The 13,669-nt window shown below is 53.0% G+C and overlaps 2 protein-coding genes and 1 long non-coding RNA gene across 3 annotated transcripts in view; all 3 read left to right on the top strand.

Moving 5' to 3' along the window:
• LOC135888178 (butyrophilin subfamily 1 member A1-like) overlaps nt 1-4,786 on the top strand; it is a 45,006-nt gene extending 40,220 nt beyond the window's left edge. The window contains exon 11 of the mRNA XM_065415994.1: nt 4,239-4,786. Within this exon, the coding sequence (XP_065272066.1) occupies nt 4,239-4,786 (548 nt within the window). The remainder of the gene's footprint in view (nt 1-4,238) is intronic.
• Nucleotides 1-13,669, top strand: part of LOC135887539 (zinc finger protein 850-like) — a 437,015-nt gene that overhangs the window by 379,804 nt on the left and 43,542 nt on the right. The window lies entirely within an intron of this gene.
• Nucleotides 9,367-11,294, top strand: LOC135888204 (uncharacterized). The gene is made up of 2 exons (XR_010561835.1): nt 9,367-9,484; nt 10,923-11,294. It is a non-coding gene; the product is annotated as an uncharacterized LOC135888204 (long non-coding RNA).

Here is a 13,669-nt window from a genome sequence, read left to right as displayed (position 1 = left end):
TGGTGTGAAAGTTCCCAGCGTGTCTGACCCAAGGCTGGTTAATGAGAGCAAGGAGGGTGGCTGGTGCTGTCGTTAGATGGAGACACCTGAACGCCTGGGGCTCTTAGACAGTCTCTGGGACCATTATCTGCTCTGGGAGATGCCCAGGTGCAGCTGCAGAGAGTCTGTGCCACTCGCAGAGTCCATGGGACAAATCGCTCTGAGCAGAGAGTTCAGGCTGGAGCCGAGACTCCATTTTCAGCCTGATTTTTGGGGTAAGATCAGGAGCGGGGGGGGGGGGGGGGGGGAATTTCCCTACCCAGGGCAAATTTAACAGCAGCTCTGGGGTGTTTCATAGCTGATGTCCTGAGCCTGTAACTCTGTGTTGCTGTGGATGTTGACAGTCACTCATTGCAAGTCACTGGGGTTTGGGCTCCTAAGTTGTTCAGACAGGTTTGAAGTGGAGCTGGGTGAAATGTTTTGGACAAATAGTTTATTTGCTGCAAAATATTATTTTGGATCGACTGAAACTTTGCAAATCCATGTTGAGTTTGCTGAATAGTTTGAATGAACAGAAGAAGATGCCACTGCTTCCCTTCTAGCCTTTAGCCCAGTGGCTGGGCCCTCAGCTGGGAGCCCCAGGTTCAATCCCCCCATGTGATATGTGGGGCAGGAATTGGAATGGGGGTCTTCCCCCCCCCCCCTCAGGTGAGGGCTGGAACCGCTGGGCTCCGGGTGTCTGACATGAGGCTCCCTCAATCTCTCCTGCTGAATCTAAACACTGCCATGGGCCCTCGGCCAGAGCGTGGGAGTGAGAATGACTCTGCAGCCCGGTGTGTCGGGCCCCACCTGGAAGCCCAGAGTCCAGCTCCCCTGCTCCAGTGACCCTGTAATTATTGATCCATAACCCCAGTGAGGGGAGGGGATATGGACCCTGGCACAGCAGTGTCTCAGGCATGTTTGTGTCCCCATGCAAAACCCTAGTGCAGACGCGCTGTGCTGGTGTGAGCTGGGACTGGCCCCGGTGCAGATTCTCCCAGATGGCAGGTGCAGGAAGTGGGGAAATTCCCCCTCCCTCCCCACTGCCCCGGCCTCATTAGTAATGGCCCCTGTTCCCCCATTACCCAGTTACACCTCCAAGCATCCCCGCACTGCCCATCCCCCCACTGTCCTGCCCCCACCCAGGAGCCAAGCCCAGATCCACTTCCCATGGCCTGGGGGAGGGGCTGGGCTGCGCGAGGGGAGGGGCCGGCGGTGGGGTTTGCCTGGCTGGAAGGTGGTGCCCGTGGGGCCGGCCGGCATGGAGAGTCCCAGCTCCACCCCTGGGGCAGGGCTGCCTGGCCAGTGTGTGTGGGGACAGCACCGACCTGCTCTTAGTAACAAACCAATCACACACGGCCCCAAAGCAACAGAGATGCAGGCCTCCCGCTTCACTCCTCTGCCCCCTGGCACCTGCCAATCTGCTCATCGCCCTCCGGCCCCTTGCTCCTGCCCCTCCCTTCCCCTTCCCTCAACCTCTGTGCCCACCTGGCCCCTGCTTCTATCTTCCATGGCTCCTCTTTGCCCCACCTCTTCCCTTCACCCCCTTTCTGCTCCCATTGTCCCCTCTCCACCCACTTTGTCACATGCCCCCTGCCCTGTCACATGCCCCTGCCCTCCACCTATCTCTGCCCCCCTGGAACCCATCCCCCTTCTCACCCCTCCCTCCTGGGCTGGCACCTGCCCCCTCTTCCAAACACTCTTTGCACCTGGTGCCCACCCATCACTTCACTCCCCTACACCCTGGCCTCTGCTCCCCTTTCCCCCCTGCTCATGAATCCCAGCTCTCCCCTCACCCCCCTCTGCCCCTAGTGCCCACCCCATCTTTCACCTTCCTCTGTTGTCCTGGCTCCTGCTTTTCTCACTCCCCTCAGCGCTCCTGACACATGCCCCCCTCCCCATCCTCTCTGCCCCCCTGGCACCCACCCCTTCCCTCGCCCCCCTGTGCCCAGCTCTCCTCTAGCCCCACTCTGACCCTCTGGCTCCTGCCCCTTCCCAAGCCCATCTCCTAACACCCTCTACACACCTGCCCTACCTCTCCCCTCACCCCCTCTCTGCCCCCTGGTGCCTGCCCCTCCCCCCTCAGCCCTCCTTGTGTCTGCCCCTCTGCTCACCCCCCTCAGTCCCCCGTCACCTGCCCCTCCCCCTTCCTCCCTGGTGCCCCCACACACACACCATCCTCTGCCCCCATCACCCATGACTTCCCCCATTCCCTGCCTTCCTGGTGCCTACCCCTGCTTTCACATCATCCTGCTCCTAGCACCCACTGCTCCCCTCCCCCTTCCCTTCTTTTGCCTGCCCCGTCCTTTCCCCCTTCTGTCCCCCAGCACTTGCCCCTCCCCCTGCCCCTTAGGAACCCACCTCTTCCCTTGCCCACTTTACCCCCCAATACCTCTTCTTGCCCCTTGTTGGCCACAGTGCCTGCCCCTTTCCATGCCGCATGACTGTCCCCCTGGCACCTGTCCCTCCCCCTGCCCCATTGCTGCCTGCCCATCTGCTCGACCCCTCTACCCCCGACTTTCACCCCTCCCCTCGTGCCCCTCTAGCCCCCATGTCACACACCACTTCCCTTGCCCTCCCACCCTGTGATGACCACCCTTCCCTCACCCTTCATTTGCCCCAGTGCCTGACCCATCCCATGCCATCTCCCTGCCCCCCAGTGCCCACCTCTCCCCCACTCTGTCCTGCCAATGCCTGTCCCTGACCCTATCCCTCCCCTCATCCTCTGGCACAAGCCCCTTCCCTTGCCCCTCCCCCCCACCCCATGGTGCCTGCCCCTTCCCTTGTACCCCCTCCCCCTGCCACCTTCCCCTTAGTTCTCCCCCCACCCCTCCTGTCGCCCCCTCTGCCTCCCTGACACCCCTCACCCCCCTCTAGTGCCCTGGTACCAGCCTCTCTGTTCACTCCTCCTCTGCCCCCCTGAGGCCCATCTCTACCCTCGCCCCCATCTGCCTCCATCGTGCCTGCCCCTTCCTTTGCCTCCTCTGCCTGCCTGGTGAAAACCCCTTCCCTTGACCCACTTTGGGCCCCCTGGTGTCAGACCTTCCTTCCCCCCATCTCTGCACCCCTGGTGCCTACCCCTCCCCACACTTTCTCCTAACCTCTGGGTCCCACCGCTTCCCTCATCCTCCTTCTGTCCCCCTGGTGCCCACATCTCCACACCACTGTGCCCCCCTAGGGCCTGCCCTTCTCCAAACCCCACTTTCTACCCCCCTGTGTGCACCTGCTCCCTTCCCCCACTCTGCCCCCTGGTGCCCACCCCTCTCCTGTCTCCCCTCCTTACATCTGACCCTCTGCTCAGCCCCCGCATCCCTCCTGGTGACTAGCCCTTCCCTCGCCCGCCCCCATCCTCCTGGCACCCACCACTACCCACCTCTCCACCTTGATGACTGCCCCTCCTCTCGGTCCCCTGTTTCCCCCTGGGGTCTGCCCCACCCCTTGCCCCCCCATGGCCCTCTGGCACCTGCCCTACCCATCACCTCTTTTCCTCCCCTTGTCACCTGCGCCTTCCCCTGCCCCCTCCTTTTCCCCTGGTGCCAGCCCCTCCTTCTACACCCCATCTGCCTTCCCAGTGCCTGCCCCAATCCTCCTCCCCTCCTCCCCACCCCATTGGAGCTCCCCCCATTCTATCACGCCCCTGTGCCCCTGGTGTCTGCCCCTTCCCTTGCTTCCCTGTGCCCCTGGGGTCTCTTCCCTTCTTCTGCCCTGGCACCCACCCCTCCCCTCACCCCCTGGAACCTGCTCTTCCCTTCCCCCACCCCGTCCTCCTGGTACCCACCCCTTCCCTTGCCCCCCCTTGCACTTGTATCTGCCCCTCCCCTCCCTTTGCCCCACCCCTCAACCCTTGCAGCCCCTTCGAACCTGCCCCCCTCGCCCCCCCTCTGTGTTCCTGGTGCTGGCTCCTCTTGCCTCCCCGCATTGCCCTTGCCCCTCCCCCCCTCTGCCCCTCCCCCCCTCTGCCCCATCACCTGCTGCACTCCTTTCCTCTCCCAGCATCAAGCTTTCCCCTCCCCCATCCCTCTGCTGCCCTCCCCCACTGACACCTTCCCACCCCCTCCCCCGGCGTCTGCCATTTCCTCACAGGCAGAGGGGCCCTGACTCCCCCTCAGGCAACAACCCCCCTCCCCTGCACAGTGATTAACGAGGGTGCAGGTTAATTTCCCTTTGATCCCAGTGACCAGCCCCTGACCCCGGCTCTGACTCTGTGACTCTCTCCCCAGTGGACGTGACTCTGGATCCAGACACGGCAAATCCCTACCTCGTCCTGTCTGAGGATCGGAAACGTGTGAGAGACGGAGACACACGCCAGGATCTGCCCGACAATCCTGAGAGATTTGATTATTGTGACTCTGTCCTGGGCACTGAGGGGTTCACGGGCGGGAGGCGTTACTGGGAGGTGGAGGTGGGAGACAAGCCTGAGTGGGACCTGGGGGTTTGTAGGGAATCTGTGAACAGGAAAGGGCAGGTCACACCCACACCAGTGAATGGATACTGGGCCGTGCGGCTGTTGGGTGGGAGATACGAGGCCCTCACCTCCCCCCCGACCCCCCTCCCCGTGAGCGTCAGGCCCAGCCGGGTGGGGATTTTCCTGGACTATGAGGCGGGCGAGGTCTCATTTTACAATGTGACTGACAGGTCCCATCTCTTCACTTTCACTGACACCTTCTCCGGGACGCTCCACCCTTATTTCAGTCCTGGTTACGATGCTGGGGATAATCTGATAATCTGCCCGGTCCCAGCTCAGGCCGGAGGGAATCTCTCTCCCTGACAGTGACCCTGCAGCACAGACTGTCCCCTCCCAGCGCTGCTGCTCTTCTTCCCCCCGGTGGTGAGGGCCGGTTACTGCAGCAACTGGACGTTTTGTGCTGACCAGACGCTGCCAGTTTCCCTGTTCAGCTGGAGTAGAAAACCGGACACCTGGCAACGCCAGCCCAGGCTGGGTGAATGGGACCCGCTTGCTGGAAGGAGCCAGACAGATTTTCCCCCCTCCCCCTGTGTTTGCTCCATCCCTGGCACAGGGTGATGCTGGTAAGAAATACTGCCAGACAGCTAGTGGGTTTTGCTGCCCTCACCTTTCCCCGTCCGCTGCCAGGTACCAGATGGTGACGGACGGGGATCATTCACTCCTGTCAGAATTTTCTATCCCTGTGAAATCTCAATGCAAAAGATTATTCTAAATTAGAAAACGTTGTTATTGTAAACAAAAACATTTTCATTTATGTTTCAGTAGTACTTCAGAAACAAGCATCTAAACATATTTTTAGAAATGGAATTATTGACATTTATTTTTTGATTCTTCCCTCAAATCTATATTAAGGTTTAACTTCTCTACATAGCATCATTTGTATTTCAACTGTGTTACTTCAGGAAATTCAAAATATTTATCTTATCAAAATAATTATTAAAAACTGTCAGACTGGGTTGTTCAGTTACAACGTACATGTGTCAAAAACATCACAACTACACACGTGCAGCTGCTCTCTCTCTCTCTCTCTCGCTCTCTCTCTCCCCCTCTCTTTATTGTCTTGACTGGTTCTCTCTGGAAGGCAGGGCACATACACCCACCTCCTGCACTACACCTTTGAAAATTAATAGGTGAAAAAATGATAGAATTAATTAAGCAATATATTTAAATTAACTCACACAAGATTATAAAATAGTCTTTGAACTTCTGTCAGCATTAATTCATGTGATTTTTAAATTTCTAGCTACATATAATCGGTAATCAAAACATGACCCTTCCTTTCTTGTTCTCACATCAATTAACAAAACATGGTCCCGAACCTCAAATGCTATCTTCCTATACATAGAAATCACTTCTACAAGTTCCTTTTTTTTAGTTTATTTTTCTTTAGAAATATTATTTGCAGCCAATGTACTGTCAGTGTCCACTGTTGATTTCAATGTACTGCTGGGCTCTTCATGTTCTTGGTTCTAAGGACGCAACAAATGTAGTTTGGTAAAGAAACAGGGGCTCCACTCCCTCTGGGGCTGCCCTGCCCTGGCTCCTCAGCCCCCTGCCAGGGCGGTCCCCCCGGCTCTGCCCTCCCGGGTCCCGGCCGGTCCTGGAGGCGGGAACCCCAGCTGGAGGGACCCTGGGCTTAGGCGCGGCCTGGGAGCCCTGCTGCTTACCCCGACCCTGCCAGCGCCGGACCAGCTGGAGGCGAGGAGGGAGCGGGCGGAGTCAGCACTGGTGGTGGGGAGCCCAGGGCTGGGGCGGCAGGGGGTTCGGGTGTGGGGGGAGAGAGCCCAGCACTGGGGCGGCAGGGGGTGCAGGTGGGGGAGGGCACTGGTGGGGGGGGTGAGAGCCCTGGGGTGCAGAGGGGAGCCCAGGGCTGGGGTGGGGGGCAGCCAAAAAAATTTTTGCTTGGGGCGGCAAAAAACCTAGAGCTGGCCCTGGCTGAAGCTATCTGTTTTTCCTAGTTTTTAACACGGGGAAGTGTTAATCTAAAAATAGATAATTTTTCCTAAAATTTCCTTCAGAAATATCTGCGTTCCTTTCCCTATTTCCCATTGAATTATATATAATTACTGTGATTTCTTATCCAATCTTATTCTGTTATTACATGGGTAAATATGTTCGCAAATAGTAAAAACTATGTTGTATATTAACATATTTGACAAGACATAAGTGTGTTGTCACTAACAATTTAAAGCATGAAGTGTCATTAAGAGATTACTGGCAATGTTCATTTTTAAATTTCTAACTATGAATGCTCCTGCATCAGTTCCTGCAACCCCTGGCTGGCAGACCTCTGTGTGAATTAAGCAGCAGGCAGTCTGCCGGGGAACCTCCCACAAGTGTCTTTATTACCATTTATCGTACATCACAAGATAGCAGCAGTTACGTGGAGGCTCCTTCCTGCTCCCTGGTTCAGCCTTTTATACTGCTGCTTTCTTCTCAGCGCTGAGCTAATGACCTCATCAGGCTCCCTACAGGTGCAGGTGATCCCCTCTACCCTTCCAAACCCAAACTACTCAGTCCCTCCTACTCTAACTGCACCCGGTGCCCTGGGTGTTCTCAGTGACCAGGGTGCTGGCTTCCAAAGGGCTCAGTTTATAGCTGCTATCAGCCCCCTGTCACACGGCCATGATTGTGTAGGTGACCATGTAGTGAAAATAACACCAAATGTAAACTGTTACCTCATTATTATATTCAGAACCCAGATCTGCCATATCTGCTCTGGACAGCCATATTGATATATAATTTTACATGTCCTCTTGCCACTTCACATCCTGTCAAGTTGGAGCGCATTAAATCAGTCCCAGGCACTATAACTCTCGAGGTGTCCACATTGGCAAGGCACATAGAGTGCCCCGACTCCATGGCTGGAGCGCTGCTGGTAATCCTCCTCGATGACAGTCGTAGAGCTTTCTGCGCCCGGGTTAAAGCGCCGCAGTGCCAGTGTGGACGCCCTGCTCTATTGCTGCACTCTCATTGGCATCTGGGACATGTCCCACAATGCCTGTTTTAGCCACTCTGGTCATCAGTTTGAACACTACTGCCCTGGCCTCAGATGACCAACTGTCAGACCCGCCTTTTAAATTCTCTGGGAATTTTGAAAGTCCCCTTCCTATTTGCTCAGCAAGGCATGGAGTGCTCTCTGCGCATCTTTCCAGGTGATCCCCAGCATGGAGCAATGTCGAGATGCTAGACCTCATCAGTGTTTTGGGGGAGGAAGCTGTCCAGTCCCAGCTGCGCTCCAGCCATAGGAATTACAATACTTATGGACAGATTCAAGAGCCATAACCGAAAGGAGCCATGACCGGGACGCAGTGCAGTGCAGGGTGAAAGTGAAGGAGCTGCGCAATGCATATCACAAGGCACGGGAGCAAGCCACCACTCCAGTACTGCCCCCATGACCTGCCGGTTCTACAAAGAGCTGGACGCGATACTTGGGGGCGACCCCTCTGTGACATTGCACTCCATATGTTTATGGAAATATACTTATGAATGTGAATACAGTAACTCCTCGCTTAACGTTGTAGGTATGTTCCTGAAAAATGTGACTTTAAGCGAAACAGTGTTAAGCGAATTCAATTTCCCCATAAGAATTAATGTAAATGGGGGGGTTAGGTTCCAGGGAAATTTTTTTCACCAGAAAAAATCTATATATTATATAAATATATACACACACAGTATAAGTTTTAAACAAACAATTTAATACTGTACACAGTGATGATGATTGTGAAGCTTGGTTGAGGTGGTGAACTCAGAGTGTGGAAGAGGGTGGGATATTTCCCAGGGAATGCCATACTGCTAAATGATGAACTAGCTTTTGGCTGAGCCCTCAAGGGTTAACACGTTGTTAATGTAGCCTCACATTACAAGGCAGCAGGAACAGAGGGAAGGGAGACAGCATTAGGGTGACCAGATGTCCCAATTTTATAGGGACTGTCCCGATTTTTGGGTCTTTTTCTTAAAAAGGCTCCTATTACCCCCCACCCCCTGTCCCGAATTTTCACATTTGCTGTCTGATCACCCTAGACAGCATGGCAGACAGAGACAGAGACACACACCCTGTGTGTGGGAGAGAGAGAGAGAGAGCGCTGCGCACTGCCCCTTTAAGTAAGCTGACCCCACATTGTCTTTTTAAGTGGATCTGGAAGTTGAGACAGCAGCTGCTGCTGCCCCAAGCTCTATCTGTCTCTCTCCATCTGTGTCCCCAGCCTGCTCTATATGAAGAAAGGGGTAAGCGGGGTGCAGGAGCAGGGGGGAGGGGGAAACCCTGACATTAGCCCCCCTGCCCATTCCGCCCCTGCACAGCAAGCAGGAGGCTCCTGGGAGCAGCTCCAAGGCAGAGGGCAGGAGAAGCACATGGCAGTCGGGGGAGGGACAGCTGAACTGCAGGCCATTGATAGCCTGCTGGGCAGCTGCTGCACAGGAAACTTAGGGGAGCGGGGATGTATGACATAACTGGAATATGCTTTATGCTAAATATGCCATGTAACATATCTCTGCAAAGGTTATGATCTACTGAATATATTCATCCTATTTGTATGCATGTATCATTTTAATATCTAAAGTTATGAGCGTTGGCTCTATTCTAGTATGTTAAGTATTTGCTGTGGGAAACACATAAGGGAGGGTGAGCCAACCTATTGTGAAGACTATTCAAGTAAATTGGAAGTACTTGACTAACAATGGACTGTGGGAGACACCAATCCACATGTGCTAAACTAACATGTAAACAATGGTGTCAGCCTGCAGAAAGCTGAATCATTCATGGACATGTGACTTGCCCATGTGGCTCCAAACTCTAGCTAGCTGCTGTAATCTTGCAAAGGGGTTTCCTCCCACAAGGCAGAGAATATAAAAGGCTCTGGAAACCCCTCCAGTTTGTCTTCAGCTGGCTCAAGATTGCTGGACCCAGGCCATAAACTACAGCTTTGGTCTGAAAAGGATTGGGCCCAGGCTAGGGAAGAATCCTGTCTGTGAAGTATGCTTATTGGAATATCTTGGAGGGTGAGATATTACTTGTAATCAGTTTCTTAATGTATTAGGCTTAGACTTGCATTTTGTTTTATTTTACTTTTGTGACCTTCCTTGCTCTATCTGCTATTACTTGAAACCACTTGAATCTTACTTCTTATACTTAATGAAATCTCTTTTGTTTATTAATAAACCCAGAGTAAGTGATTAATCTCTGGGGGAGCAAACAGCTGTGCATATCTCTCTATCAGTGTTATAGAGAGCGGACAATTTATGAATTTTCCCTGTATAAGCTTTATACAGAGTAAAATGGATTTATTTGGGGTTTGGATTCCACTGGGAGCTGGGTATCTGGGTGCTGGAGACAGGTAACTTGCTGAGCTGTTTTCAGTGAAGCCTGCAGCTTTTGGGGCTTGGCCCAGACCCTGGGTCTGTGTTGGGCAGGCTAGCGTGTCTGGCGCAACTAGATGGGCTTCTGGGGGGCCCAGGCTGGCAGGGAAAATGGGCTCAGGGGTGATTTCAGCACACCAGGTGACAGTCCCAAGGGGATCTCTGTGACCCAACCCGTCACACCCACCTCCACTCCAAAGAGCACCATGGACACTTCACATGCCATGCCAGCCCAGAATGCAATGAGCCAGGAGGAGGAAATTGGGAGTGAGGGTTCTGAGGAGGAGGGGAGCCCAGAGACAGAGGATGGCTCAGCATCCATAGATGCATGCATCCAGGAGCTGTTTTCAAGCCCGGAGAAAGCTAGCCAGTCTCAGCAGCTGGAACTTGGGGAATCGCAAAGATCAGAGGAGGCACCTGCTAAGCGCCTTTGATTTTGGGAAGCGAGTTGTTGGGGGTGGGTTGGTGTGGCGAGGAGAGCTGCAGAAAGCAGGCTTGGATCTGTGCGGTGCCTAGAAGTGAAACAGGACGTTGATGCATCTCTCACGTCTTGGCAATCGGCCTCACAGATCTCATCCAAGGTCTCATGCAGATACCAGGCAATCCGATTCTGTAGGTTCCTCGGCAATGCTGCTGTGTTCATTGTCCCATTAAGGGTAACATTCCCGTGCCATTGTGCCATCAGGGGTGGCGGGATCATTGCTGCACAAAGGGAAGCTGCATAAGGGCCAGGGCAGAATCCGCAGTCTTGCAGAAAACCCTGACTTGCTTCCCTGATCACCCTCAGCAGCGAGATATCTTGAGTGATGAACGCAGCCTGTGGAAAATGTGTGAATAGCGTTGAATATAAGGCCCCCATGCAGTGTTAGCTCTCCCCATTATACACGGTCCCTGAGCAATGAGTTCCCCTGGCCCCTGAGGTTACTCACCATTTGAGGGTCTTGTGGCCTATGTGCTCTTGCCTTGGGACAGACAGTTGTGATAGGTATGTAAGTTGTGCTTGTGTTTAAGTCCAGCCGTATCATTGCTCTGTCTAGTGTTAACAATGGTGCCTCTGTAAAATGTTGCATTTTGCCTTCAGAGGCAGCCTTGGCATCCCAGTCATCCTTGTTATCACCGGCTGAACGGCTGCACAGACTCAGGAAGCGGCCTCGACAAAGTAAAGAGGACCTGCTGCATAACTGAGAACAGAAAAATGCAGGAGTGGTGTGACAGCAAGATGAGGGAATGGAAGGAGAACACAGAGCAGCTTCTAAACATCATGGAGTGGCAAGCAGACTCGATTTAGGCACTCGTAGAACTGCACACGGAGCAGCTTCGTGCCTGCCCTCCCTGTAGCCTGTGTCCCAAAACTCTTTCCCTTGCACCCCATGTCACCGCCAACACAGTAGCTCATAATCTTTCTAATGGTATGTTACATGGGGCATTTAGAATAAAGCATATTTCAGTTATGTTATATTCATGTTCATAAGCCTATTTTCATAAAGTATATGGAGTGCAATATCACAATTGCCTTAAGTGAAAGCAAGCATAGCCCAGGAAAGCAACAAGCACTGCTAGTCAGTGCATCATATGGAGCACTAGGTACCTACAAGCATTACAACCACTGCACTCCTGTGCATGGCACCAAACATTACTGGCTTTCAGCAGTGAATTGCTGCCTCAGAGCATCCCAAATCCTCACGACCCCATGTTGTGACCCTCTAATGGCCCTGGACTCTGGCTGCTCAAATTCAGCCTCCAGCCACTGAGACTCAGCGCTCCGGGGGTCGGAGTGAAACTTTCACCCTTCCCTTCACAAATATTATGCAGGGTACATCACGCGGCTATAACCATAGGGATGTGGTCATCGGCCAGGTCCAGCTTCCCATACAGACATCACCAGCAGGCCTTTAAACGGCCAAAGGCACACTCGACAGTCATTCTGCACCAGCTCAAACTGTTGTTGAACTGCTCCTTGCTGCTGTCAAGGCTTCATGAGCCACGGCATCAAGGGGTAGGCGGGATCTCCCAGGATCACAATGGTTATTTTGTCTTCCCCTACGGTGATCTTCTGATATGGGAAGAATGTCCCCGCTTGCAGCTTCCTGAACAGGCCTGAGTTCCGAAAGATACATGCATCATGCACCTTTCTGGACCAGCCTGCATTAATGGCCATGAAATGCCCATGGTGATCCACAAGCGCCTGGAGAACCATTGAGAAATACCCCTTCCAATTAATGTTCTCGTAGGCTAGGTGGTCTGGTGCCAGAATTGGAATATGCGTGCCATCTATCACCCCTCCGCAGTTAGGGAAACCTATTTGTGCAAAGCCAGCCACAATGTCATGCACATTGCCCAGAGCAATGTTTTTTCTGAGGAGGATGTGATTAATGGCCCTGAACACTTCCATCAACATGAGTCCAACAGTCGACTTGCCCACTCTGAACTGGTTAGTGACCGATCGGTAGCTGTCTGGAGTAGCCAGCTTCCACAGTGCGATCGCCACACACTTCTCCACCAGCAGGGCAACTCTCATTTTCGTGTCCTTGCACCGCAGGGTGGGGTCGAGTTCATCACACAGTCCCATGAGAGTGGCTTTCCTCATCCGAAAGTTCTGCAGCCACTGCTCATCATCCCAGACTTGCATGACAATGTGATCCCATCACTCAGTGCTTGTTTCCCGAGCCCAAAAGTGGCATTCCATGGTGGCCAGCATGTCCGTGAATGCCACAAGCAATCTCGTGTCATAGCTAGTACACATGGCGATATTATCGTCGGATTCCTCATCTGTAGTTTAAGGAGTAACTGGACTGCCATTCGTGAGGTGTTAGTGAGACCCATCAGCACATTCCTCAACAGTTCAGGATCCATTCCTGCAGACCGAAGAGGCAGACAGAGCGCACAGTACAAAAACCATTGAAAGATGGCACCAAGTGCTCCGGGTAATCCACCTCCTCAAGGGGAGTCGCTCGGAGCCTGTCCACACTAGCACTTTAAAGCGCTCAAACTTGCTGTGCTCGGGGGGAGTTGATTTTTCACAGCCCTGAGCCAGCAAGTTAGAGCACTTTAACTTGCCAGTGTAGACATGGCCTGAAATTGTTGTTTAAACCAATTTAGTTAAACCAGAGCAAACCCCTGTGTGGATGTTCCTCTTATTTCATTTTAAATACATCTTATGGAGGTTTATATTAACCTGATTCCTAATTGACTTGAGATGAACTGAAATAAGCCTTGTTCAAACTGAAATAAGAGTGTCCACACATCCTTTCACACAGGTTTAACTAAATGAATTTAAAAACTTATTTAAGGCTCATCTCTAGGCAGGCCGTTTGTCTGGTTTAAGTCGGACAGTGCTGGTTTTGGAAAGGTTTGTCCCTGTCTAGTACCATACATGCATTTGTCTGGTATCATTAGGGAGGACACCATTTTCCAGAGCTTGCCATGCTGCTTCTGCCAGCATGACCTTGTACACACCGGTGGGGGCAGGGTGGCACACACTGCAAAATGGCGTCCTCCGTACAGCGTGACTTCACATGAACGGTGCCAGCAAAGTCATGACGGCAGGGCCAGGGTCACACCAGTGAAGACAGGTTCATCCTGTTCCTGAAGTTCTGGAATGTCCAGTGTTCCAGGGATGGTCAGTGGCCACCCTACTTGTCTACACAGGGGGATTAAACTGGATTAATTTGAAGTAATCTGATTTTAAAATGTATGGGCACACACACTGCAACCCTCCAAAGCACACTAATTCTGTGTTTATTGTGAATCTGGAGTCCTCTTGCAAAGTGGGCTACCTATGCTTCAAATAGTTCTATCCATCTATTGTCTGTGTGCACACAATCCTGC

The sequence above is a fragment of the Emys orbicularis genome, chromosome 13 (genome assembly GCF_028017835.1).
Source record: "Emys orbicularis isolate rEmyOrb1 chromosome 13, rEmyOrb1.hap1, whole genome shotgun sequence".
Lineage (NCBI taxonomy): Eukaryota > Metazoa > Chordata > Testudines > Emydidae > Emys > Emys orbicularis.
The sequence above is the reverse complement of the archived record's forward strand: the minus strand, read 5'-3'. Positions and strand labels throughout refer to the sequence as shown.